This window comes from Panthera onca, chromosome C1 (genome assembly GCF_046562875.1).
Source record: "Panthera onca isolate mPanOnc1 chromosome C1, mPanOnc1 haplotype 2, whole genome shotgun sequence".
Classification (NCBI taxonomy): Eukaryota; Metazoa; Chordata; class Mammalia; order Carnivora; family Felidae; genus Panthera; species Panthera onca.
In genome coordinates, this window is record NC_138346.1 from 128,433,270 (window position 1) to 128,460,474 (window position 27,205).

Below are 27,205 nucleotides of genomic sequence, written 5' to 3' on the forward strand. Positions count from 1 at the left end.
TCAGCACCCCTGACCACCCCCCACCCCCCCGCATTGTTCAAGGATTAACTGTATATATTTGTGTATGGTTGGAAATTTTTACCAAGTGCCATTGTTGCCTTTTTGGAATTCTTTCTTTATCAGTTAAAAAATGATAGAAACTAGTAGATTATACAAATAATGTTAGCCTTGAATATCTTTGCACGATAGGGTTACAAATGGTTTATATTTTGCTTATCATACTTCCCTACTATTGCCTACATTTTCTATAACGGATATGTATTATTTTATAAATAAAGTATTTGAAAACCAAAACCGTAAAGCATCTATGATGATGATTATAACTGTAGTCCAACATGCTTACCATATCTTGGAATTAACACACCAGCTTTCCCTTTTCTTTCTCCTCACTCTTACCATGACAGTTAAGATTGTTCTTCTATCATAATCATCATCATCACTAAATAAAGGTGAAGTAGGGCATTGGCTCTTTGATTCTGTCCCTTGTCATTTTGGGTCAGTGAGTTAACCTAGGAGCCAAAGGAATCCAGCTATTAACTGCTCAGCTGTACTGTGAAGGCTGCCTTGAAAAATGTAAATTATGCTGATTGGGTTACAATTATATCTGTCAATGTGGGCTGTGATCTCTTGTTTTAAAGCATCCTAAGAATACTTTCTGTATCTTTATATTTAGTCCTGTTGGAGAAAGCAATTAGATTATTCCATCTCCCCATCTGGTGCAGTAAGAAAACTCATCTGCTTGGCTTACTTTGTATGAGAGAGAATTAAAATGTCCAAGTTGTTTGTAATTTGGGTTAAGTAGTTCAGTCCTGTCTCTCCCAAATTTTGTTCTGGGAATCCGTATCCCCTTACAATTATGAACTGAATTACTTTGAAAGTAATAATGTTCTGAATTATTTAAGGAAGTCAAAGATCAAAAGACAGATGTCATTTCTAAATGAATTTTCTTTTTCCTTGTAGCATGTGTTTGATGATCTCAGTGTCTCAGTATCCTTGTCCTGGGTTGGAGATGGCACTGGGGTAAGTAGTATTTTGAGTCTGTTAATTCAGCGTAGCAAGAAGATGTCGATTTTAGGAGTTTAAGCAATGAATGTTGTTACTTCCTGAAATAGTCTCCAACTTCAGTTGCAGAAAATGCATGTTTGCGGTACCGACTTTCAGGACGATGATTGGTTTGGTTTTGCTTTAGAACTGGAAGCATCTTGTGACCGCCTTCTTCCATAATAGGAAGATAGACACCATTTTAGTCTCTGGTGGCTGCTTGGCATCAAGATGAACAAGAAGAAGAAAGAGAAAGGAGAGTGCCATGTGCTGAGACGGAAGCCTCACAATACTTGGGAAAGCCCCTGTGTAGAAGCGGAAAACTGCACATTGCACATCTTGGCATTTTTCCTCCAAACTGTATTGTTCCTGTGTCCTTTCCCACAGTTAGTGTTGAAGGACTGTGGCGCCCATGGGCTCATGGTTGCTCAGCTCCCTCTGTTGTCCCTTCCCCACCACAGAGAAGCCCCTGCCAGGATCAGGGGCGTGAAAGGAGAGTTCTTTAGCCCCTTATCCCTGCTAGTATAGACAGTCTCCCGGTAGGAGGGTGTGCTGAGGGTGGCCTCAGGTCTTGAATCTAGGCTTGACGTTACCTGGCTCTGTGCCCTGCTGTCTGAACAAGGTCAGGGACCACAGCTCATACCCTCTGGGATTCTGGTAATGTATGTATCGTAGCATTTAGGCATGTGATGGCTATATCAGGAACCAAAAGAAATAATTTTGATGTTGAAAAGCAAGCTACAAATTACTTACTTTAATTAATTTTAAAACTTCTGGTAGACTGTCTCTTTAATCATGTCTTAATTTCTTCTAAAATTTGGGTTGTATGCCATTTTCCATGATTTATCCATTTATCTAAGAGAGTTGGCATCTCTAGGATTTCTTGTTACATGGCTACCTGAGACTCCTTAGCCTGTTGTGCTAATCTGTCAGAATCTTTTCTCCATGCATATTTTTGTCTAGAAAAATAGTTATTTAAAAAATTAACTTCATGGAGAAATAACAGCAAGGAGAAGAAGGAAAGGACAGATGTATATGACACCATGACTTCTATTAGAGCGCCCGTACTATTCTAGGCTCTGTAAGCAGGAAGAGAGATGATCTTTACCTGAGAATATCTTACAATAATAGAGATACAAAGTGGTTAAACCCTTCCTTTATTATAATGTGTAGTTGATTACTTTTGCCTCACTGTTACAAGTGTGTGTGATGGGACCATTTCAACAAAATGAGTTGAGATCTTGAATCATTGTGAGCCCTAGTAACTTGGTATGTCTTGGTTTTCTGATATTAACAGTATAGGCTACTACAGACCAGGGCTGTTGGCAGCCTCTTAGATGTTGATTTAATCCCATCACATGCAGACATGTAATTAGACTATCTTTCTTATTGACTGCATGCTTTTGTCTCTTCCCAGATCATTCTAGTCTTGACTACCTTCCATGTACCACTGGTAATTATGACTTTTGGACAGTCCAAGCTATATCGAAGGTGAGATGTATAACATGTGGCTGGGGCATTGGCTGAGTAGCATATCTACTTTTATAGACTTGATGGAGTCTCAAAGCTGATTTAAAGGATCTTCTAGGCATCTTAAATTTTCACCAGACTATCACACTCAGCACATTGAGTGCCTACTTAACCTGAAGAAATATGAAAAGGGATCTAGTTCCAAGGAGATTAGGCTGACATAATTGAGTGGCAAAACAATGAAGGAAGATGAAGGAAGAGTCCATAGGGATGTGTCTGTTAATTTAAATGGGTATTTATCTGTGGGAAAGTAGCATAGACTTTAACCACCTTTCTATTTATTATGATTTTTTATATCCCTGCAATAGCACAAAATGGTTTTTATGTCCCTGAAATGGTTTTTACAGTCCTCACTATACCTCCTAAGTGAATGTGATTTATCTTACAATAAAATGGATACTAGGGCACCTGGGTGGCTCAGTTGGTTAAGTATCCAACTCTTGATTTCGGCTCGGGTCATGATCTCATGATTCGTGGGATCGAGCCCTGCATCGGTACTGCACTCAATAGCACGGAGCCTGCTTGGGATTCTTCCTCTCTCTTTCTCTCAAAGTAAATAACCAAGCATTTAGAAAAATGGGTACCTATTTTAAGCCCTAAACAGATTGTTTCCAGATCAGGAGGAGGTCCTCAGGTCAGACCTAACCCAAGTGCCTAATAGTGTTCACATTGGTAATGATGGTGGCTGGCAGTGTGTGTTCAGGAGTCATAACCTATACTGTGACATTCACAAGGTTTTAGAGTTGTCTTTTCAAAGATACAGGTTGTTAAATAGTAGGTTCTTTCCCGTAATTATAAGATTCAAGACCAGCCAACTCTCAGAAATTGCTGATTGTCTTCTCAGTCATTTGTGCCTATCCCATTTTTCCCCAAGGGACCTAAAGAATATGACATCCCAGCAGATGACATAGAAACTACCTGTAGGGCTCCCGGGAGCATTGTACTCTCTCAGTGTTCTTTATTTGACTGTTGGCATTCACTTCAACATGGAGTGAACCCATGTAGAAGCTCTGAGATGGATCAACCTAACCTCCCCTCCCTAGTAGGCATGATCACTGACTGCTGCTACTAAGCCTGGAGCCAGTGCTCTCTGCCCTTCCACACAGTGATGTTGGCTTAAAAATTTGCTAAGAAGGAATTGCCATCTGGAATTGTTGTAAGCTCCATAAAGGCAAGGTTCTTGACTAACTCGGGGTTCTCCAACAACCAGCCAAACAGCTGACTCATAGCAGGCAAGCAGTACATACTAATTGAATGAATGCATGTCTTGGCTTCTCTATAATTTTTAGGCTGATATTATTTTTTATTTGATAAAGATTGACAACACATTGTAGAATCCCAGTGCTAGAAAGGGCTATAATTTATAGGTGATTTTGTTTATTCATTTAGAACAGCGGTTGAAACATTTCAGACAGATGAAAAGTATCCTGTTTGGGAAAGGAAAAACTACATTTAAAAAATTTGTAACTCTTTCTAGTGTTTAAAAAAACTTGCTGTCATAAAATCTTTCCATATAATACAGTTTTTCTTACCAATTTACATTTCATTATAAAAGGAATACAACCATATTATAAGACATTTGGAAATTTTAAAAGAAAAAAGTTCACCGTAAGGTATAATCTTAACTTATTTGCAGTTTATTATCTTGATTTTCCCCTTTAATATTATTCGTATGGCCACGTAGTCTTGGGAAGCAGCATGGTGCAGGGTAAAGTTGCCAGATTCTGTTGGCAAATAGGCCTGGGATTGAATCTCAGCACTATCATTTATTTGCAAGCAGAATGAACAAGTCATTTAGTCTCCCTAAATGTTTTGTCATCTGTAAAAGAAAGATGATAACAATGGTCATCATAGACCATTACCATTACTAACAGTAACTGTTGCAAGTTATGCTTTGCAGTGGCTGGCGTGGAGTAAGAACTTGGTGGGGTCAGCTGCTGCCGTGCCAACAGCCAGGGATGGCTTGTAGCCAGCCTGTTCTGGCACTGCTGTACCAGTTGTTAAAATGAATTTGAAAGCCTCCTGTGCCAGTTGGTAAAAAGTGATTGCCTGCCCCCAGATGCTTCCATGGCTTCTACAAATGCACACATCCCCTTGCCGCTGCCAATATGCAAGTATTACTAACACCTCGTGTCACAGCCTGTACCCATTCTGATTGGTGAATGTTCATACCACGATACTTTTCATATCCCCTCTGCTGGTAACTCATCATTTTTGTTAGATTGACAGAATTTACTTAATCACTATCCTCTTGGAAACTCAGGTTGTAGCTAATTTTTTCAGGATTACTAATGCTGCTGTGATACATATCACACATGTATGTGTCATAGAAGGTGCTGATTTCCAGTTCATTTTTTAGTAGCAAATCCTCTCCTATTGATTCCAAAGAGCCATGTTGTGAAGGCTGTTTACTAAACTCTTCCTCCTCCAGGTTGAACTACCTTCTATACCTATTGTCTGCATCACTTATTTGCTTGCCTTCTGAATTCACTTTTTATTCTCTATGTTGCTCTTTAATCGTGTGGCTAGAACTGTTCCTGACAGGTTCATGAGTCATACCCAGGGGGAGTAAAATGTATTTTCATGACTCTTTTTTCCCATCCTTTTGCTTTTCAATTTTGTGTTTACTTTAAGGCAGCCAAAACCAAAACAGAAACAGTATCACTAAATGTCACTGTTAAAATACCTACTACCATCTGACTCAGCCCTTTTCATCCTATACTTGTCTAGTCTTGTGAGAAACCCCTAACATACATTTTACCAGAGGGCAGTGCTATTTATTTCTGATAGTCTCATGTTACTAAGGTTCTTTTGCTTCATGTTGTACAGCAGGGTTTTTGTTTGGTTGTTTTTTGTTTTTCCCAAGGTCATTTTGAATATTAATTATTTCCTCCCTGCTGTGAAGTGAGACCTTTTCCAGAGTTTAGGTGGAAACTTTAAATATGCCTCGTTGCTTCTCCCCCTGGGCTGGCCTGGCTGCTGTGAAGTGACTCATGTTGTTGAACGTGCCAGCCAAGAGGCACGTGTTGCTTTGGAGGGGAGGGGGCAGTTTGATTAAGATGAGTCCTGAATAGGGGGAGGTTGCCCAACTGAAAAATAAAATAAAAGCCTTTTCAATCCACTCTGAGACTCTTCTGTTTTTTAAAGCTCCCATGATTATATTACTTACTGGATTATCTTTCCGTACCAAATCTTATGTGGTCAAAGGTTCATTTGGGGTTCAAAGAAAAGGCACTTTCCTCACATGCCAGCTGCTCTGAGTAGTAGGGCCCAGAGGCTCACAGGATTAGAAAGAAGCTTTGTTACCTATGCTGAGTTAGAAGGAAGTGTACGTTGGTCTTTAGGTTATAAAAAAGAATTGTGGGTGGGGCACCTGGGTGGCTCAGTCAGTTAAGCTTCCAGCCTGGGCTCAGGTCACGATCTCACGGTTTGTGAGTTTGAGCCCCGCATCGGGCTCCATGCTGACAACTCAGAGCCTGGAGCCTGCTTCAGATTCTGTCTCCCTCTCTCTCTGCCCTTCCCCCTCTGGTGCTCGTGCGCGTGCTCACTTTCTCTCTGTCTCTCTCTCTCTCTCTCAAAAATTAATGAACGTTTAAAAAAAATAAAAAAGAATTATGGGAAGATTTGGGAAATAAATAAAAGCCCTAGGCATTAATGATTAGGTAAAATTGAATAATAGTATCTTCAATTAAAAGAGTTATATTTGAATAGTTTAAATTTTGATTCTCTGTTAAGGAATAATTTATATAATAGGTTGTAAAGTTCATTTGCCTTTTTCAAATGTGAAGTTAAAAAGGAAATAAACTAGATCTGTGGTAAACATAATTTGGTTTTTGGCAACGGAAAGATATTTTGCACCCTTTTGTTTTATGGCCTCTTGAGGCTAACTTTTCGTTGTAAGATCAACTTAGTGAGACACATGTAAGCATTATTGTGCATCAAAATTCTGTACCTAATTACTGCAAAACTGCTGCTATGTTATTTCCTATTGAGAGTTGTTCAACTTTTGGAAATTAGTAAGGACATCTTAAGAAATTTCAAATTAAAGTTTATTCCATAGTCAGTATAAATTTTTGAGGATGTTACTTGAAAGGTAAACTTAAAGGTATACAACTGATATTAAACTATAGTAAGCTGGCTTCTCTAAGACATCTTGTATGACATTGTTTTAAATGATATGCTTGGTTCAGTTTTCACTGTAGTAGATTATTAACAATGACTGCATATGCTACAAGGGTAGCATAAAGTCCATTTTAAAACATATTTTACTGTTCTTTTTTCTTAAATAAAAAGTTTATTAAAATGTATGATGATGGCATTTTTGCTAAAACTTCACTTTTACAAACTTAAGGCATATAAAAATCATGAAACTAGGTGGTTTTCATCACGTAGGAAATATTCCCATGAAAATACCTATTGCATTGCCTTGTCAACCAAAGCAAAATAAGGACACTGGATACATTCTCATGTTCCTTGTGATGAAAAGTTCTGGGACTTGGGGCACCCCGGTGGCTCAGTTGGTTAAGCATCTGATTCTTAAACTCGGCTTGGGTCATGATCTCACCATTGGTGGGATTGAGCCCCATGTCCGGCTCTGCTCTGACAGCATGGAGCCTGCTTGGGATTCTCTCTCTCCATCTCTATCTGCCCCTCTCCTGCTCGTGCTCTCTGTCAAAGTAAATAAATGAACATTAAAAAAAAAAAAAAAGTTCTGGGATCTTATCCACAATATCTTACCCTTTTTATTTTCCCACTTATATTTTCAAAATTTCTACAGAAAACCTGTATCCTTTTTTGCATAAGGATTAAAAAAAGAATTAAAAGACATTAGACAATTAGCATTAGACAATCGGGGTTAAATAAAAAGTCTTTTTTTCAGACTAATGTAAATTCACATTCTGCCCATTTTACTGGCTGGTCTATGATTTGAGGTCTGTAATTATGTAGCCACATTTTAATATGCTACATTCTCCCTATTGGTCTTTTAACTGGAAATCTCAGTACAGCTGATTTTCATTTTTCTACAAAGTCTCCTTGAATGCTGAATTAGTGAATACTGAACCAATTTTCCTAGGGGAAAGAAAGAAAGGTTTAGGCTCCTGCAAACCTCTGGTCACAACATTCATTTTTGTCAATTGGTCAGTATGTAACCTTGTTTTGTGTGTGCTTCTGTTGAAAGATACATTATTTAATATATCTTGGTTCATTAACATTGAGCTCACAACCAGATCCTCCCCAAAAGATGCTTATCTAACTCCTTTATTTTCTCCATGACGCACATCAAAGCCTTCTTGTGTGCAGGAACACTAGGTAGCCCTTCAACACTGTGCTAAGGGGCTATTTTAAACAGCAGAATAACCAACAAAAAATGCAAAAATGCAGAACGTGTGGTGCTAAATAGACTGTGAAGAAGACCCTTATTTGCAGTATTAGAGCTGGAACAAGAAGGCAGAGCAGCTCCCCATTGGACCTCAGCTGGGAATGGGCACGCTGGGTTACTCAGATGTTCATCACTCTGTGCATGCCTGCAAATGACTGCCAGAGTGCCATGAGTATTGATTTTAGGGTTACAAATACATTTGAGTGAGTAGTCACATTTGCACATATGGAGCCCGTGAACAATCAGGATATAGTGTGTAAGCTTTCCTGATTAGTGAAAAAGACAAAAGTGTAGTTATTTTTTTTTAAGTTTATTGTCATCTTTGTTGCTTTTATGTTGCAATTTATAGCAACTTAATCATGGCAGAAATGAACTAAAGAAACAGAAAAATGGTTAGGCCTGAAAGCCAAGCAGACAAGGATATCTATGCTTGTTTGATTGTTGAAAAAATTAAAATGTAAGATTATCTGAGATATTGTAGAACTCTTATACTGTTCCATTTCATTAAATGTCTGCAGTTCAAATGCCTGGTATTACAAGTTCCAATGTATTGTAAATGAAAAGTGTTCAAAAACAAGGATGTAATTTTTGGCTGTTGACATTGGGGTTGAGTGTCAATATATGAGTCTTCTGGAAAAACCCTCTTTTGAGTCCTTCATCTTGCTAGGAATTTGCATGCTTTTACTAGAAGTTCCATGTGAGGATTACTTTTTTTTTTTTTTTTTTCATTTATTTTAATGTCTAGAGTTTTCTTGTTCTTTGGGGTTATTAGGTTATATTCCAATAATATTTTTATTTTAACAGTTTCTTGAGCTGTAAACACGTGCATATTGTTATGCATATGTTTACAGCACAGATACATGCATAAGTGATCATTTCTTTTTGGCAACAAGAAATTGGTTATTTTTTGTTCAAAAGACTTATTCCTAAAGCAGGTGGTTTCACAGGGTTTTGTTAACTTATCATTTGACTGCTGTTTATAATGCTATTCATTATCCTATGGAATTTGAAAATGGATTTATTTTTCAAAATGTTTCATTGTTTTCCTTTTCATGATACATGTTGTGTGTGGATAAATGTGCTGATAGAAAATAAAATTACTTTAAAATAAAGTTTTGGGGCACCTGGGTGGCTCAGTTGGTTAAAGCGTCCAACTCTTGATTTTGGCTCAGGCCGTGATCTCATGGTCCGTTGTGAAATCGAGCTCCGCCTCGGGATCCACGCTGGGCATGGAGCCTGCTTGGGATTCTCCCTCTCCCTCTCTCTCTGCCCCTCCCTGCTTACATGCACACTGTCTCTCAAGAAAAAAAATAAAATAAAATAAAATAAAGTGTTACATTAAAATGTATTCCTTGGCCTTATGTGGTCTTAGCAGAACCCTACCTAAATCCTAGCAGGTTGATACTAGTCCATTGTACTCCAGTTGTTTTTTAAGTGGCTAAGGTCGTGTCACAGATGATTTTTTGTTTTGTGCATTGTTGCTTTCTCTTTCTGAAGGGCAGGGATATGTTTTGTTGTGCCAAGTTCTTAAAAAGCAAGCAGGCTTGCCAACAGGTTTGTGGAGGTTCCCTGGGGATGTCATGAAGGAGGGGAGATTTGTAAGCTGGTGATAAGCAAGCAACTACAAACTCCTTTAGATGGTTGTCTGAGCGATTGATGATATGTACATTGTAGAGCTATGAATTGTTCGTGCATATCCCTTGACCTGCTGTCTGGAAGATAAGAACACTTTCTGTGTACTCCAAAGCCAAGGAAAGGGTAATAAAGGAATTGGTTGGGCACTGCCTAATCCCCAGTTTGTTTAGGAATCTTCCGTGTGTGTGTGTGTGTGTGTGTTAAGAAATGGGAAGAGTTATTCAGACAACCTAAAGTCACATGTGATTTGCTTTGCATACCTATGCAAACACTCACAAATACTGCCTTCCTGTCTGCTCTCAACTTCCTCTGAGCCCATCTTTACTGCCAGGCCACAAGCCCTGGCAAGATAGCGGAAGACTGCAGGTTGTAAGAGAAAAACTCACAAATAATTAAAAGTTGGTCTAGTATGGGGCTGAGAGTTAAGAGAATTGCTTGTAGTTTTACAAGAATTGTAAAGAATTCTTAGTTAACTAGAATTGCCCCTAGTTAACTCATAGACTTTTGACAGTTGCCTCCCGTTGAACCTCCTTATCTGTGAGGGTAGTCGGACAAAATGTCCCCAGTCCCTTGTATCTCTAATGTTCTGTGGTTCTGTGATTATTTGTTGAGGCTGCTACCAAAATTGTGCCATCTGTTAAGTCGTCTGTTCTGTTGGTGAAGACCACTGTACATTGCACTTATCACCGGGCAGTTGACTTGCAAAACATGGTGGTCTTCACTGATGAACATTTAGATTCAGTGAATGTGCAGATTTCACATTCTATGCCATGTTTTATCAGAACTGCACACAGTATTAAACCCGTCAGAGGTAGAGAGCTACTGATTTTTTTTGCTTTTAGTTTTCAAAATCGAAACACGAAATTGAATACCTCTCAAAGACATTGTTGGAATGAACCTTGGGGGAAAGCTCTGACAACCCAAGAGATGAGATTAAGTGCGTTTGTTTTCCCTAGCTGTGTTTTTTGTGCTGCATGCACTAGAGGCCGGTACCTGGGACGGCAGCCTCTGGAAGTGGGGGACTTTAAGACTCCTGCTGCTGAGTTTACAGCTTTATCATGTGTACTGTGCATTAACAGGTTAGTTAGGAGGCCTTTGGCTACATTTAGCAGACATCTCAACCCAAACTAGCTCAAATAATAAGGGAATTAATGGCGCATAACTAATATAGAAGTTATTCAGTCCAATGTCACAGACTCCGGAATTCCAGAATCCTCTCAGCAGTTCTCTCCATGTATGTTGGCTTATTTTTCAAGCTACACTCTCGTTGTGTCAGAATGCCTGTAGCAATTTTTTGCTTTGTGTTCACATATTACGGTGTTGGGTTTCTCACATTTTGCATTACTGACATTTGGGACCAGATAATTTTTTCTCATTGTGAAACTGTCCTGTGCATTGTAGGATGTTCAGCAGAATCCTTGGCCTCTACCTACTAGATGCCAGTAGCATCTCACCCCTGAGTTGTTGATAATCATAAATGTCTCAAGATGTTACCAAACGTTTGCAGCTAGGGATGGGGGTGGGGGGCAAAAATACACTGATTGAGAACCACTGATCTAAAAGAAGACATCATTTTGTCAGGTGGCTATCTTAAGTGTAAAGAAATGTGTTTCCTAAAAGACTCCAAATTCCCCTCTTTGGTCTTATTGGCTCATCCTGGGTCACTCCCCATTTCTGATCCCATCACTGGTAAGGGAATGCGATTTCCTTCAGACTAATCAGGCCCACCACCAGAGCTAGAGATGGAATCAGCCCCCCTGAGGCTGTTCAGGGGACGATGAGCACCTCAGCCAAGCCAGTGGGAAGGGGGAAAGGAAGGCAGGCAGGAGCCCAGCAGTGTCCTCATTGACCATCGCATTCTAAATGTGTCTTGTTTTTCTTCCTCTCAGTGAGGACTATGGAAAGAACTTTAAGGATATTACAAATCTCATCAATAACACCTTCATTCGGACTGAGTTTGGCATGGCTATTGGTCCTGAGAATTCTGGAAAGGTGAGATTCATTCAGATACATACGAAGTTGTGCTTGGTACCACACGCAGGCTGTGGATCATGTGGAATGATCCGGTTGTACACAGCAGTATATTTAGTTTGCTGTTAGTGTATTTTTAAAATTAAACATAATTTAGTGCTGTTCATAAAATAACGGAATTCAGCACACAGGATTTTTATTTTATTTTTTTTGGTCCCTATTCCAAGATCCAGCCAAACTCTTTGTAATTATGTAGTGGTTGTTGGCATCACAATGTATAATCCATGAGACAACATTTTAGTCTTTGGGCAACTCGCTAATCCCAAACTGAGCAGGCTACGTTCATAGTTATGACACGCTAGCTCAGTGTAGGATAACATTTGTTACAAGACTAATAGTTGAGGAGTGCAGTGCACAAACTAATATTACTGTTTTTATGACTCTTCTTACTTTTGAAAATTTTCTTAACACCTGGTGGAAATGGTGTAAGAACTTCCTGTGCTTTCATAGTATTATATTCTGTATCTGAACTTTTTTCTTCCTGATCAGGTGATTTTAACAGCAGAGGTGTCTGGAGGAAGTCATGGAGGAAGAATCTTTCGATCATCAGATTTTGCAAAGAACTTTGTTCAGACCAATCTCCCTTTTCACCCTCTGACTCAGATGATGTATAGCCCTCAGAATTCTGATTACCTGTTAGCCCTCAGCACTGAAGTAAGTATAATTGAGGAACTTGTCTTGCTTTTTTGCATTTTTATAGGCTCAAAATATACTGTTTTAAAAGGGTGCTCTAGGATATGCTCTTTATTTTTTTTATTTTTATTTTTTCCAATTATGTCCTTTTGAAATTTTTTTTCTTTTTCTCAATATATGAAGTTTATTGTCAAATTGGTTTCCATACAACACCCAGTGCTCATCCCAAAAGGTGCCCTCCTAATACCCATCACCCACCCTCCCCTCCCTCCCACCCCCCATCAACCCTTAGTTTGTTCTCAGTTTTTTGTTGTTTTTTTTTAACATATGAAATTTATTGTCAAATTGGTTTCCATACAACACCCAGTGCTCATCCCAAAAGGTGCCCTCTTTAATACCCATCACCCACCCCCCATCAGCCCTCAGTTTGTTCTCAATTTTTAAGAGTCTCTTATGCTTTGGCTCTCTCCCACTCTAACCTCTTTTTTGTTTTGTTTTTTTTCCCCTTCCCCTCCGCCATGGGTTTCTGTTAAGTTTCTCAGGATCCACATAAGAGTGAAAACATATGGTATCTGTCTTTCTCTGTATGGCTTATTTCACTTAGCATCACACTCTCCAGTTCCATCCACATTGCTACAAAAGGCCATATTTCATTCTTTCTCATTGCCACGTAGTATTCCATTGTGTATATAAACCACAATTTCTTTATCCATTCATCAGTTGATGGACATTTAGGCTCTTTCCATAATTTGGCTATTGTTGAGAGTGCTGCTATAAACATTGGGGTACAAGTGCCCCTATGCATCAGTACTCCTGTATCCCTTGGATAAATTCCTAGCAGTGCTATTGCTGGGTCATAGGGTAGGTCTATTTTTAATTTTCTGAGGAACCTCCACACTGCTTTCCAGAGTGGCTGCACCAATTTGCATTCCCACCAACGGTGCAAGAGGGTAGGATATGCTCTTTATATTGGACTGCTTTCTAGTGACTTCTTAAGACATTGATTATGTATTTTTTTGCATCTTTTTCCTATTTGGTAAAGGGCATGATTTTCATGTGCTATCTAGTCCAGATAAGTATGCTATCTAGCTGTCATTCCAGTTTTTTTTAAGTGAATAAATGTGTACTATCAGAGTAACGAACTAGAAAACAGTTTAATGTATTCATTCTTATGCTGCAAGGGACATGCATAAATTGTCAAATTTCTGATGGTCTTATTCCTTTGCTATGGCCAAACCACATTTTTATGATTTTTTTTTTGTTAGTTCCCAGTATATAAAGCATATTGTTTTCTGTCTTTGATACTCATGTATTAACTATCCAGAGTCTTAAATCTCTGCATCCCCTAGCACATTCCTCTACTGTTCCCAGAAACCTGTGTCCCTCCCTGACCCTCCCACCTCTCTTTTGAAAGATCCCTGGGGAACATGTGTCACTTTTCCTTTCCTAGAGGATCACTCTTCTGTAGCATGGATTTTTAGGGCCCAAAGTGTCTGAGTTGCTAGACTATGATAATCATAATTATACTTTACATTTACATGGCTCTCTCTCATCTTATTTCTGATTTCTTCTGTCCAGCAACATCAGATAGAAACCCCTAGGAGACTGGTTTAATATGCAGTTCCTAGGCCCCAATCCAGGTAGAGTCCATCAGTGACTTTTGGTTGTGAGGTGGCTAGTATTTTTAACAACCTTCGCGGCTGAGCCTGCACACTAAAATTTGAGAGCCATTGCTGTGGTGACTATTCTGGGACAAAAACTGGACCATCAATGTGGACAAGCTGGGCTGGCACAGGGAGGGTGAAGGGCACTGGAAGAGCAGTCTGGGTTCTGGGCCTTCGGTGAGCAGGGGGAAGGCTGGAAGATTCAAGGAAGGTCAAAGTTAGGTTTAGCCAAAGGAGGCCAGAGGAAGGAAACTGCCCTGCTGGGTAGGCTTCAGATCTTAATGCAACAATTCCAGGAAGTTGGCCTCCAGCAGCTTGAGCTATAGGCCCTTCAAGGGAGCAGAGAGACCCCCAGAGGGATGGCTTTGACCACCTCATCACCATTACCAAGTGTCTTGAGATTATTGAAACATGCTATCCTCAGGAAGAGGTAGCCACGGTCTGCTTTTATACCTCAAATTTCTTCCAGTTAAGGATAAGTAGGAAGTAAAAATAATCAGTGTGTATAAGATGGACCAATATGTACTAAAGTGAAAACAGGTGATATCAGACCCTTACCTATTTCTAAGTAGAATTAGGTACCTTAGAAATGCTGGGAGGTGAACATTACCAGAGGAGGAAAAGTTACAGGAGGAAGAATGGTGGATGAGAGTGGGAGAACAGTGGGGGTAAATTCTGCCCAGACCATCCTCATTTAATCTCAGCTGCACCAGGATATCTCTGTCCCACCTCCTTTGGGTCTGGGCCCAGTAGGCTTGTGTTGTCGATATAGCTGACATTGTCCATCTTAATCTTACTAAGTCTCTGCTACATTTGAAAATACTGGCCAGTCTCGCCTTCTGGGAACTCAGTTGGCTTGGCTTTTAGGACTTCATTCCTTTGGTTCTTTCCTACCTTCTAACCATTCCTTCCTGGTCTCTTTCGTAAACTCCTGTCAACCTACCCTTGAGTCCCTACCGCTCATTTCACTGTGAGCAATCTCTTCCACGCTGACCATTTTAACTGCCACTGTAATTAATGTATAAGGCTCTCAAATCCATATTTCTGGCTTCCTCCTAAGGCTCAGATTCCTATCTTGCTGCCCCTCTATACTGCTAAAGATCTCTCTCTCTCTCTCTGCCTTACAGGAAAAATCACCCAGTTCTCCTGAATCTAGTTTCTAGATTCTGGAGCCTATTCCTTATAGCTGTGGTGTAGGGCCTCAGTAACTCTTCATGAACTAATGTGGCACTACTTTTTCATTACTTTTCCTGCTTCTGAACAGAAATCCACCCCTTTCCGATTGCCATCCAAGTACTCCACCTTTAAAAAAGTAAAACTGAGGGCCCTCTGTGAGCTGACCCACACCTTTCTTCCAAGCATTAGTCCCTTCTTTCCTCACCTTGGAATTTGTGCTCCATCAGTATCTGAAGGCTTTTAGCTCCCTGCCCACCCTGCGATGTTGACTCGCCTTGACTAGTACTGGGATATGTTTGTGTAATAACATCCCATCTTCCCATTTCCCTTCTTTTGGTTACACTGTTCATTATTTAATATTAGTTCAGCTGTCTTCACAAACCATCTCTCATTCATTGCCCCTCCCCTCCCTACTCTCACCCCAGAGACCATGTTTCTGTAACTTACCACATTGTATCAAACTTGTATCTGTGCCCCCACGTTGTGTCAAACTTCATATCTGCACCCCTTGTTAAACTGTGAACTCCTTGAGAGCAGGGAGCGTTATCTTATTTGTCTTTGTGTCTCCTGTGCACATCTGGTACAGTGCCTGGCATGTACTGGGCACTCCACAAGCACTTGTCATTCTGAACTTCCCAAACCCTGACAAGGCCGCCATAAACCATGTGTATAGCGCAGACAGCTTATTGATGGAGCTTCCGTGTGTGTTTTTACTGTCCTGAATGATTGGATATGAATTATTAAAGGTCATATAAGCAGCTGCACAAGACAAAGCTGGAATTCTGATAAGTCATTTATAATCTTTCAGAATGGCCTGTGGGTGTCCAAGGATTTTGGGGGAAAATGGGAAGAAATCCACAAAGCAGTGTGTTTGGCCAAATGGTGAGTAACAGAAGACTCCATCTGTGCAGAGCCCTAAACCTTTCCTGACAGGGCTGCCAAAAGTCACATGAGTAAATATTGAGCACTTACCATGTGCCAAGTACTCTTCGGGGTGCCCTAAGGGATACAAGCGAAGGGGTATGACCCAGATCTTGACCTGGAGGAGCCTCTAATTCTGCTGGGGAAGAATACTTAGTCTCACTAAATGTTAGAATATAAAGTGTAAAACAAGGCACGTGACTGAGTTGCTTCTGCCTGCAAAGGTTTAGTCTCCATTAATGGTGACATCAGTTGGAAAGCATAAAATACAGCTTTGAGTTGAGGACTTACATACTTCCCTGTGCCCAGATTTATATTCCCTCATCTAGAGCTCCATTTCAGTCGTGTGGAATGTAGCACGGACTCAGGAAGAAAGCCCAGAGGGCTTCCAGGCCATCAGAGTCACACTGTCCGTGCACCAGAAATCCTTCACTTCTCTTGCTGGGCCCCCACCCCCACCCAGTGCCTGCTTAAGATGATGCAGTGGAGGAGGAGCCCCTGGATGGCTCAGCTGAGCATCTGACATGAGTTCAAGCTCTGTATCAGGCTCGCTGCTGCCGGCACACAAGAGCCAGCTTCAGATTCTCTGTCCCTCTCTCTCTCTGCCCCTCCCCCACTCATATTCATTCATTCTCTCTCTCTCAAAAAAAAAAAAAAAAAAAAAAAGTGCCTGGGTGGCTCAGTTGCTTAAGCATCTGACTTCTGCTCAGGTCATGATCTCTGTGCTGACAGCTCAGAGCCTAGAGCTGCTTCAGATTATGTGTCTCCCTCCCTCTCTCTCTGCCCCTCCCCTGCTTGCACTCTGTCTCTCTCCCTCCAAAATAAACAAACATTAAAAAAAAAAAAAAAAAAAAAAAAAGCCAGATGATGCAGTGGAGGAGTTCTTAGGAGCAGATCACCTTTGTCCTAACTGGCTAGTCAGCGGCTTAACCTCTGGCTTTTGTGAAAGGAGATTTACTGGGGGAGTTTGGGAGATTGTTGAGCAAGAATTGTGTTAAAAACCTTCATACCTCCCAAATTCTGATTAGGCTCACTCCCCTGTTTAGAACCTCTTTCTTCCTTCTCTTTGACTAATTTCAACAAACTTGTTAATGTAACTTCCCTGTGGATAGCAGATTGGTGCCAGAGGTGGGGTGTGTGAACACCAAGAGCAAGCACACCCAGCCTGAGAATCCCCTGCCTGAGAGCTGCATGGAGGTGGGGGGACTGTAAAAGCAAGAGAAACAGAAGCTGTAACAGGATGTGATTATTTGGTGCCAGATCAAGAGAGCACACGTACCTCAGTGACTTCTAATGGGAACACTGTGTTACAGTTTCCTGCGGTTGATGTTCGTGAAGATGACCCATAGTCCAAGGAAGACTTTCATATTTAATGTCCTCGACTTAGGGAGTCAGGGAAATGTGTAATAGAGACATTGCTAAATATATCTACTGAAATTAAAGTATTAAAAAATATCGCTTGAATAAAATGGCCTTTTCCCAGGAAACACTGGTTACATGAGGTTTTTACAGCACCACCAAGGGACACATGCCACGTCTACATTTGTTCTATTTTTTTTTTTTAATATTTATTCATTTATTTTTGAGAGAGAGCACACGTGTGCAGGTGAGGGAGAGAGAGAATCCCAAGCCAGCTCTACACTGTCAGCACAAAGCCCAATGCAAGTCTCAATCTCACGAACTGTGAGATTATGACCCGAACAGAAATCAATAGACGCTGAACTGACAGAGCCACCCGGGCACCCCATTCACTGTGTGTGTTTCAGTGAACTGTGTTTGTGCCTTATGTGGTCTTATCAGGAAAGAACTAACTTTATTTATTTATTTATTTATTAAAGTTTATTTATTTTGAGAGAGACAGAGTGAGTAGGGGAGGGGCAGAGACAGAGGGAGAGAGAGAAAACCCCAAGCAGGCTCTCTGCTGAGTCACCTCAACCGACTGAGCCACCCAGGTACCCCTGGAAGGAAGTAGCTTTTAAAGTAACTAAGTTAACAGATTGCTTCACTCTTGATGGACCTAAGGTACATAGGGTGTTACTATAGTAAGACTCTAGTAATTTTGGTCATTAACACTCACTTTTATGGGAGCTCCGAGGTGGCTCAGTCAGTTGAGCATCCGACTACTGATTGAGGCTCAGGTCATGATCTCACACTCCAGCTCCCACATTGGCCTCCAGGCTGAGCATGGAGCCTGCTTGGGATTCTCTCTCTCTCTCTCTCTCTCTCTCTCTCTCTCTCGCTTTCTCTCTCTTGCTCTCGCTCTCGCTCTCCCTCTCCTGCCTCCCTCCCTCTCTCCCTCTCGAAAGAAATAAGCATTAAAAAAAAAAAGAAACCATAAACTCACCTTTACATATGTATATCAAATCACCACAGTGTGCACTTTAAGTGTTGTCAGTTATACCTCCAAAGTTCAAAGAAACAAACAGAAAACTCATCTTTAAAAGTGAAAGTTAAGGGGCGCCTGGGTGGCTCAGTCGGTTAAGCGTCCGACTTCGGCTCAGGTCACGATCTCACAGTCTGTGAGTTCGAGCCCCGCATCAGGCTCTGGGCTGATGGCTCAGAGCCTGGAGCCTGCTTCCGATTCTGTGTCTCCCTCTCTCTCTGCCCCTCCCCATTCATGCTCTGTCTCTCTCTGTCTCAAAAATAAATAAAAAAAAAAAAAAAACGTTAAAAAAAAAAAAAAAAAAAAGTGAAAGTTAAGGGGTGCCTGGCTGGCTCTATTGGTCCAGCATGTGATTCTTGTTCTCCATGTTATGGGTTTGAGCCCCACATGGGGTGGAGAGATTACTTAAAAAATTTTTAAAGGTAAAAATTTATTTTTGAAAGGTATTTTGTATTCTGTATAATATTTTTTATTTTTGTAACTCGTTTTTCTGATTAGTGTCTAAATATAGGATAACTGGTCTGCTGGCCACTGTTACCTCACCTTTTAGATGTTTGATTTCTAGGAATTGATAGCCTGCAGTGCCAAAGGAACATGCTCAGACCCAGCACCTTCCGCTGGTGCTGGTTGATAAGTACCTTCAGGGTCTGAATTGACACCTTCCGCTGGTGCTGATCTAGAAGTACCATCAGGGTCTGAATCAACTTTCCTGAAAATTCCCTTTCCAAGTTCGAATTTAAATAATTCAACCTCTGACCTTGCTGTCTATTTGAGATGAAAGAACTAAGTTACTTAGCACATGCAAAGCATGGAACTTCGTTCTGGTTCTGAGGGGAAACAACAGAGCACAGAACTTCACACCTGTCCTAAGAATGCGATAATGTAATAGGAGAGAGAAGACATAAACTGGTGGATTAAGATAATTAAGTAGGAGACAAAGGAATGCCGAGTGGTTGGCACAGAGTAGCACAGTGCCCTGAAACAAGGTTTCTCAACTTTGGTGCTAATGGCGTTTGGAACCAGACAGTTCTTTGTTGTGGGGGAGCTGGCCTCTGCATCGCAGGGTGTTTAGCAGCATCTCTAGCCTCTGCCCACTAGATACTGGCAACAACTGCCCATCCCCCAGTTGTGACCACTGGAAATGACCCGGGGGAGCAAAATTGCCCCCAGTTGAGAATCACTGCTCCAGAATTTTGCAGCAAAGAAGCTTTCCAGTTGGAGTGCCAGGAAAAATTTCATAGAAGAGCTAGATTTTGGGGCGCGTGTGTGCCTCAGTCACTTGGGCATCTGACTCTTGGTTTTGGCTCAGGTCATTATCTCACAGTTATGAGTTGTGGGTCATGGGTTTGGCCCGCATCAGGCTCTCTGCTGTCTGCGTGGGGCCTGCTTTGATGCTCTGTCCCCTCCTCTCTCTCTCTGCACCTCCCCTGCTCATGCTCTTTCTCTCTCTCTCAAAAATAAATAAACATTAAGAAAAAAAATTTTAATAAAAAAAAAAAAAAGAGAAGAGCTAAATTTGAAGCTGGAGCCTAAAGATTGTGAGGGTAAGATTTGGTTACGTGAGAGAGAAAAGCATTTTAAGCCAGAAACAGGAACAGCAAATGCAAGAGGCAGATTTGGAGAGAGTAAGTAGGCCAGTCTGACCCGCTGAAAGAGTCCACGTGAAGAAGTAGTGGACTGGGGAAAATCCTGGGGCCGGGCTGGGGGGAACCTTGACCAGCGAGGCTGCGAGAATCTGGCATGCAGCATCCCCAAAAGCTGTCTCAGCTGGCGCCTGCGGATGGAGTGTGTCATTAGTAGACTTGCCTGGAGCTCGTGACTGCAGTTGACAGCAGTCTTGAACTGTGTCTTTTCTGTCTTTGCCTCTTTGTAGGGGGTCAGAAAACACCATCTTCTTTACCACCTATGCAAACGGCTCTTGCAGTAAGTATATTTTAGTCCCAAATAAGAGTGTCCTGTTGTCCACTCATGGTTGTAAGAAGTAGAAACATCAAAGATCCTTCCATTGTCCTGTGATTTTAATAGCTAAAGATAACTGGCAATGATTTTTAAAATTTTGAAATTACAACCAGATTCAAATTTTAAAAGCACTGAGCCTAGATCAAATAAAAATGCAAGCCACACACAGAAGCAGTATACTTAATTTTAGTAACGCTTATACATAAAGTAAAAATTAGACTACAAACAGTAACAAGTTGAAGTGCATAGTGATTTCTGCAAAAGAGCATGGAGGTTGTGTTTGTGTTGGTGGAAGTTGTTAGCTGTCCAGTCCATGGCTCCATTTCATTTATCCATTCATTCATGTGAGCACCTGCAGTAGTGTGCCAATCACCGTTCTAAGGACGGAGAGAGCAAGACACCCAAGGCCTGCTCTCATGGGGCTTGAATTCCAGTAGGGGTGTTAGATGATCAGCAAGAAAACCAGAAACTCAAGACTACTTAAAATAAAATAAGATTGTTTCCAAGCATGAAGAAAGCAAAACAGGATGCTGTGGCTGTGACACGTTTATATAACACTGTATTTTAATTAAGTAAGCTTTATCTTTCTATCCAGTGCAAAACCTCACCTGTATAAAAATAAAACCCCATGTTAATTTCCTATGCCTAATGCTGTGTTATTTCATATTGTTACTTGATTAACATGCATAAGATTAAAAATCCTTTAGCTATAAAATTAAGAACATTCTAAAACAGTTGTTTTGAACTAGGGGCTCACCAGTATATGCAATTTTTATTAATATTTTGTCTTGTTTAAGAAGCTGACCTTGGGGCACTGGAATTATGGAGAACTTCAGACTTGGGGAAGAGCTTCAAAACCATCGGTGTGAAAATCTACTCCTTTGGTCTTGGGGGACGTTTCCTTTTTGCCTCTGTGATGGCTGATAAGGTGGGTATTGCCCTTTTATTGGCGATTTCTAATATTCTGTAAATATGTCTCAAACGAGTCACTTTTACTGCTAGGACTGACAGAGTTTCTTGCCTTTTTTGCAACGTTCACTAAGATTTGGAGGGAGTCTTCCTAGAAGTTGACTGATTCTTCAGGGCTACTCTGTAGCTCAGCCTGTTGTCACCACATGACCTGTGGTACCTGTTCTGGGATGCATGGCCCCAGTGTTTGGACTCTACTCAGACATGGGCATCTGAAAAAAGCAGTCCCATTTGTTCATTATCCAGTAATGAAATAGTGACATTAATTGAGTACCACCTATATTCTAGGTGCTATTCTAGGTCCCAGGAATATAGCAGTGAACAACACAGATAAATGTCCTGCTCTCAGAGCTTATATTTAAGTAGGGAATTGGATCAACACTAAACTAATAAATACGATATTATAATATCAGTTAACAATTAAAACTATGAAGAAATCTATAGCTGAGTAAGGAAATAGAATGCGTTAGGAACTGGAGCAGTGCTATTTTAGATAGGGTGGTTTGGATGGGCTGTCTGAGACCTGACTGAAGTGAGAACTTAGCTCTGTGTACATTTAGGCTGAAGAAACAGTAAGCACAAAGACCCTAGGATTGGAACATGCTGGAAATATTGAAGAACAGTGAGAAGGGCAGCATGGCTGGAGCACAGGCAAAGGTGGTCCAAAGAGGGGGAGCCAATGGCCTTTATAGGTCACGATTAAGAGCTTGGCTTTTTTTTTTTTTTCTTTTAATCTGTTTATTTTTGAGAGAGTGAGTCGGAGCGGGGCAGAGAAAGAGGGACAGAGGATCCAAAGCAGGCTCCAAGCTGACAGCAGAAGCCTGATGCAGGACTTGAACTCACAAACTGAACCGTGAGATAATGATCTGAGCCAAAGTCGGATGCTTAACCAACTGAGCCACCCAGGCACCCCAAGAGCATGGCTTTTATTCTTCATGTGTTGGAGAGCTCTGAAGGGTTGTTAGCAAGGGAATGGTGTAAGTTGGCTGCTCTTTTGACAGAATAGGTAGGTGCAGGAACCAATAGCCTGACAAGGGGCAGGAATGGAAGAACCAAGAGAAGCTGGGAGGCCATGACAGCAGTGAGAGAAGATGGTAGGTTGGACCAGGCTATTAACATGGATGAGAGAAGAAGTGGTAAGAGTGTGGATATATTGTTAACGTGTTGCCAGTAGGATTTGCTGATGGATTAGATGTGGATTGTGAGGGAATGAGAGGAACCCAGGATAACTTTAGTCTTTGGCCTGAGCAACTGGGTGAATGGTGGTACCATTTACTGAGATGGCAGAGACCACAAGAGGACCAAGTTTGTGGGAGGGAAATCAAGAATTCAGTTTTGGGTATGAGATGCCTGCTAGATATCTAAGTGGGAATGTTGAGTAAGCATTCGGGTATATGAATCTCTCCAAATTATATGGTATATAAAGCTATGTGACTGGATGTTATCTTCTGGAGGCCTGAGCATGGGCCAGAGCACCCTAGTAATGCTGAAAGGTTGGAAAGAGATGAAAATCCAGCAAAGAAGACTGAGAAGGAAGGACCAGGGAGGCGGGGAGTAGGGCAGGGATTCCACGAAAGCCAAGGGGAGAAAGTGTTTCAAGCAGGAGGAGTGATCTGCTGTGTGAAACTCAACTAAAATACGTAATTAGATGAGTCCTGAGAATTGTCTACTGGAGTTGGCAAAGTGGAAGTTGTCAGTGACCTGGACAAGCGTGTTTTCATCAGAGCACCGGGGTTAACGGGCTGATTACAGCGGGTTCAGAGAAAGGGGGAGTGGAGACGCGGAAGTGGACACAGTAACTATACATAACTGTCTCAAGCAGTTTTGTGATCATCTTCCCAGCAGCCCTAGGAGCTGGCCTCTCACCTCAATTTGTATTTGAGGAAATTGAGTAACTTGCTTAGGGTCACCCAGAGATAGAACCCTGGTGGAAATCAGACTGACTGCTTCCAGAGTTAGCCTCCTACTCTGTACTGCTACTGTCTAGTGTGTGCTTTTTAATTCTAGTTTCTACCTGTAACAATGAGTAAGACCGAAAGTAAACATCTAGGTATAAGTTAGAGATAGGTTAAATGTACTTGTCACTAAATTTTAAAGAGTATTTAACATAAGGAAGCCCTGGGACTCATTCCTGTGCCCTGGCTAAATATGTCTAGTAGCTATTTTAAGCTATTTATCTGAAAGGAGGTGTTAATTGCCTACCTAACAGACTCCTTTCAACAGATAAATACTCCCTGATCAGCTCCCCTATATTAATTTCTGCCTCTCCTTGGCCTCTTCCTAGCCTGTGCATGTTCCCTTCACTATGGCTGTTTAGAGAGACTTCCTTAAAGAGGAGAAGTGTCACATCTTGACTTCCCTGTGATCTCCCAAGCATGAGTTTCGTCTCCATTTTCTAGACTCTTAATTGTCTCATTCTTTGGGTTATGCTAGGACTGTCTCAGAGGGACCTAACTTTGGTACAGTAATCATCATTTTAAGAATTATCTGAGCAAGCATAGTGAATGGCTGTAAAGCCAAACTAAAGACGACCCCATCATACCCTTAGCTCTATTGAAGAAAATGGGAATGTCAGAGGTTGGGAGAATTACATCATACAGGGCCATACCAGAATGAAGAAGCCAAAGAGGAAGCCAAGATAGTCTTGCTTACAATAGAATGGATTGTTCCATTGCCTGGAACTTTGCTAGGGGTTAGAAATTGCTTTGGTGGGGCGCCTGGCTGGCTCAGTTGGTTGGGTGTCCAACTTTGGCTCAGGTTATGATCTCGCGACTTGTGGGTTCAGGCCCCACATCGGGCTCTGTGCTGACAGCTCGGAGCCTGGAGCCTGCTTTGGATTCTGTGTCTCCCTCTCTCTCTGACCCTTCCCTGCTCGTGCTCTCTCTCTCTCAAAAATAAATAAACAAAAAAAAATTTAAGAAATTGTTTTGGTAATTGGTACTAGGACGTGTCATTTATAACGATTGTATCCAGTGAAGAAATGGAGAGTGAGACTTACAATTATGAATAATAATGTTCCTATTCATGTCCCTGCACATGGCATCTTAGTGGAAATTGAAACATTAAATATTGGCATTTGTTCCAGGATACAACGAGAAGGATTCATGTATCAACAGATCAAGGGGACACGTGGAGCATGGCCCAGCTACCTTCTGTGGGGCAGGAACAGTTCTATTCTATTCTAGCAGCTAATGATGACATGGTGTTCATGCATGTAGATGAACCTGGAGGTAAGAGCTTTTTTTAGTGGCCCACCCTTGAATGCATAGAGATTTAAACTTCAAGTTCTATTTTGAGCTTCCTTCTTACGTGTTGACATTTCCTCTTACCCCTAGGTTTTTATTAGTGTCCTACTGAATACTCTGTCTTAGAGATACTGTGTAGTCTCTGTTAAGAAGGCCCCTTCTTTTGGCTCTAGAATGTGGTTTATGTGTATGTCCAAGTATTCTAGAGCAGTGCTGCTCAAAGAATGGTCGGAGGACCGGTGCTATACGGTTTGCAAGCTCTTTGTTGCCAAGTAAGCACCAAAGCAATAGCAAACATTGAGAAACTCCTCTTACCATTTGACAAAGTAATTTTACATCTGTTGAATCTAATCATTAAAACATTGAGGATTAGATTTTGTATTTCACTCTTCTTAGGATTAATTTTTATTATATTTTACAAAGGATCGGTTTGTGCCATAATAGAAATTTAAAAATTGATCCTTCACCAGGGCGCCTGGCTGGCTCAAGGGAGTATGCAACTCTTGACCTCGGGGTTGTGAGTTCGAGCCCCATGTTGGGTGTGGAGATTACTTAAATAAATAAAACTTAAAAAAAGAAATTGATCCTTCACCACAGATAGTTCAAGAAGCATAGGTTTAGAATATAAAGATTTAGAGGTATGTATGATATAAATCTAAGTGCATTGCCTCTGCCACCAGAATATATCTGGGAAGGGCTTTTCTGTGGCATCTGGTTAATTCATTCAACAAACAGTATCTACCAGACTCCAGGCACCAAGCTGGGTAGTAGAATTAAAGGTGGACATGAAAATCATGAGTATCAAACCATGATTAATGCTCAGGTCTGTGCCTACATCATGAAGAGGGACAGTTGGCTAATGTATGCAGTCAGTCAGCGATTTAGTCATGTGTATGGTTGGACTGTTGTTTTTCTCTCTGTTCCCTCCCCGCAAGACTTACTGTTTTTGTTTGTTTGCCTATTTCAGATACCGGATTTGGCACAATCTTTACCTCAGATGATCGAGGCATTGTCTATTCCAAGTCCTTGGACCGACATCTCTACACCACCACAGGTGGCGAGACGGACTTTACCAATGTGACCTCCCTCCGCGGGGTCTACATAACAAGTGTGCTCTCAGAAGGTAAGTCTGGGCACAGCTGTCCTTCAGCTGAAAGTGTTGGGAGTCGAGACTTTCAGAAACAATGGTGGTCCTGTCCCCCCAGTACTGTTGCTTGCCTAGCCAGCAAGCCTATTCATGTCAATACTGGCTCTTCATTTTACATCAGTTATGGTAAATAGAACTAAAAAGAGCAAAGCAGCAGCAGATAGAAAGAAAGATTTTTTGGGTTCTATGTTGTGTAGAGGAAGTTTTAAATAAATGAAAGCAATGAGTTTTCTATATTGGGAGGTTTAGGCCTAGAGGAATGAGCCTGAGTTTGAACCACTTCCTGCTTTTCTCCTTGTAGAAGGCACAGCTGTAGCCGGCCAGCGTTCCTCTGGTGTTCTGCTCCGAGGTTCTGCAGAGCTCACCTTTGCTAAGGCCCAGTTATACAAATAAACACGTCACTCTAAAGTACAAAGACTCTTAAGGTTTTGTTTATAGATGTATTTATTTTTTTTGGTGGGAGGTGAGAGGTTGTTTTTATTGGTAAAGATCTTGCAGTGGTCGGCAAGGTCTTAAGCAGTACTGACCCGTTTCCTCCCACCCCTCTCCCCTCCACCCACTGCATTCTGGTCACTGCAGCCCTCTGCCAGTCGTTAAACACACCAGGCACACACATGCATGGTTTAGAGATTTTCAGGGACTGTTCTCTGTTTCCCCAGATATCTGCAAGGCTGACACCATCCTCCTTCCAATCTGTGCTCATATGTTGCTTTCTGAATTGAGCCATAGAGCCTGCCATGACTGTCCCACTGGGAGCTTGTCTGTCCTCCCCTAGTCACACACACACACACACACACACACACACACACACACACACACACTCAGCCCCTCTTTAGCAGGGCAGGATTTTCCATGGCACTTATTTTCCAACATACTATATAATTTACCTGTTTACAGCATCTGGCGTTTGTCTCACCCTGCTAGAATGTACATTCACCAAGTTTTATTTCTGTTTTGTTCACCAAGATAGTCCCGAAGGCTCACAACAGTTTTCACATAGTAGGCATGCAATAAATATTTATTGACTAAATGAATTGTCCTTCATTTGCTTTCTTGTTTGATTTTCCTTGGGAAACTCAAAGCATATTGTCTCTGAATTTAAACTTGCAATAGTTTATGTCATTAAGAATAGAGAACAGGGAAGAGCATGTAGAAAAAAGAGAAAAGGTATAGGAGAGATCGGGTATGGGGTAGTGGAAAGATGAAAATTAGGAATTACTGAGCCAGACTTAGGCACATACATTCAAATCTTGAGAGTCCCTATAACAAGCCTGGTATCCTGGCCTTATCCGAGTAAAGATTGGGATGCCTTCCCATTGTAGATTTTACCTTGAAGGCAAGCAAGCAAGGAAGGAGAATGGACATTACCCTGTTTGTGTTGGTAAGGAGAAAAAGGGTATTTTTTCAAGAGTATCAATCTAGATGATTTCTGGAATCAGCTGAGTCCTATTCAGGTGGGAAGCCTTCTTCAAATAGCATAGAGTGCTGCTC

At 41.2% G+C, this 27,205-nt stretch overlaps 1 protein-coding gene across 3 annotated transcripts in view; it reads left to right on the forward strand.

Annotated features, from left to right (window-relative positions):
* The window catches only part of SORT1 (sortilin 1), a 67,089-nt gene that overhangs the window by 21,500 nt on the left and 18,384 nt on the right, over positions 1-27,205 (forward strand). For 2 of the 3 annotated variants that reach the window (XM_060625170.3, XM_060625173.3), the window contains exons 2-10: positions 961-1,020; positions 2,459-2,532; positions 11,476-11,578; positions 12,107-12,271; positions 15,899-15,972; positions 20,268-20,317; positions 21,151-21,281; positions 24,408-24,552; positions 25,535-25,690. In XM_060625170.3, coding sequence (XP_060481153.2) covers positions 961-1,020; positions 2,459-2,532; positions 11,476-11,578; positions 12,107-12,271; positions 15,899-15,972; positions 20,268-20,317; positions 21,151-21,281; positions 24,408-24,552; positions 25,535-25,690 — 958 coding nt within the window. The remainder of the gene's footprint in view (positions 1-960; positions 1,021-2,458; positions 2,533-11,475; positions 11,579-12,106; positions 12,272-15,898; positions 15,973-20,267; positions 20,318-21,150; positions 21,282-24,407; positions 24,553-25,534; positions 25,691-27,205) is intronic. The other variant, XM_060625171.3, reaches the window with a different exon arrangement.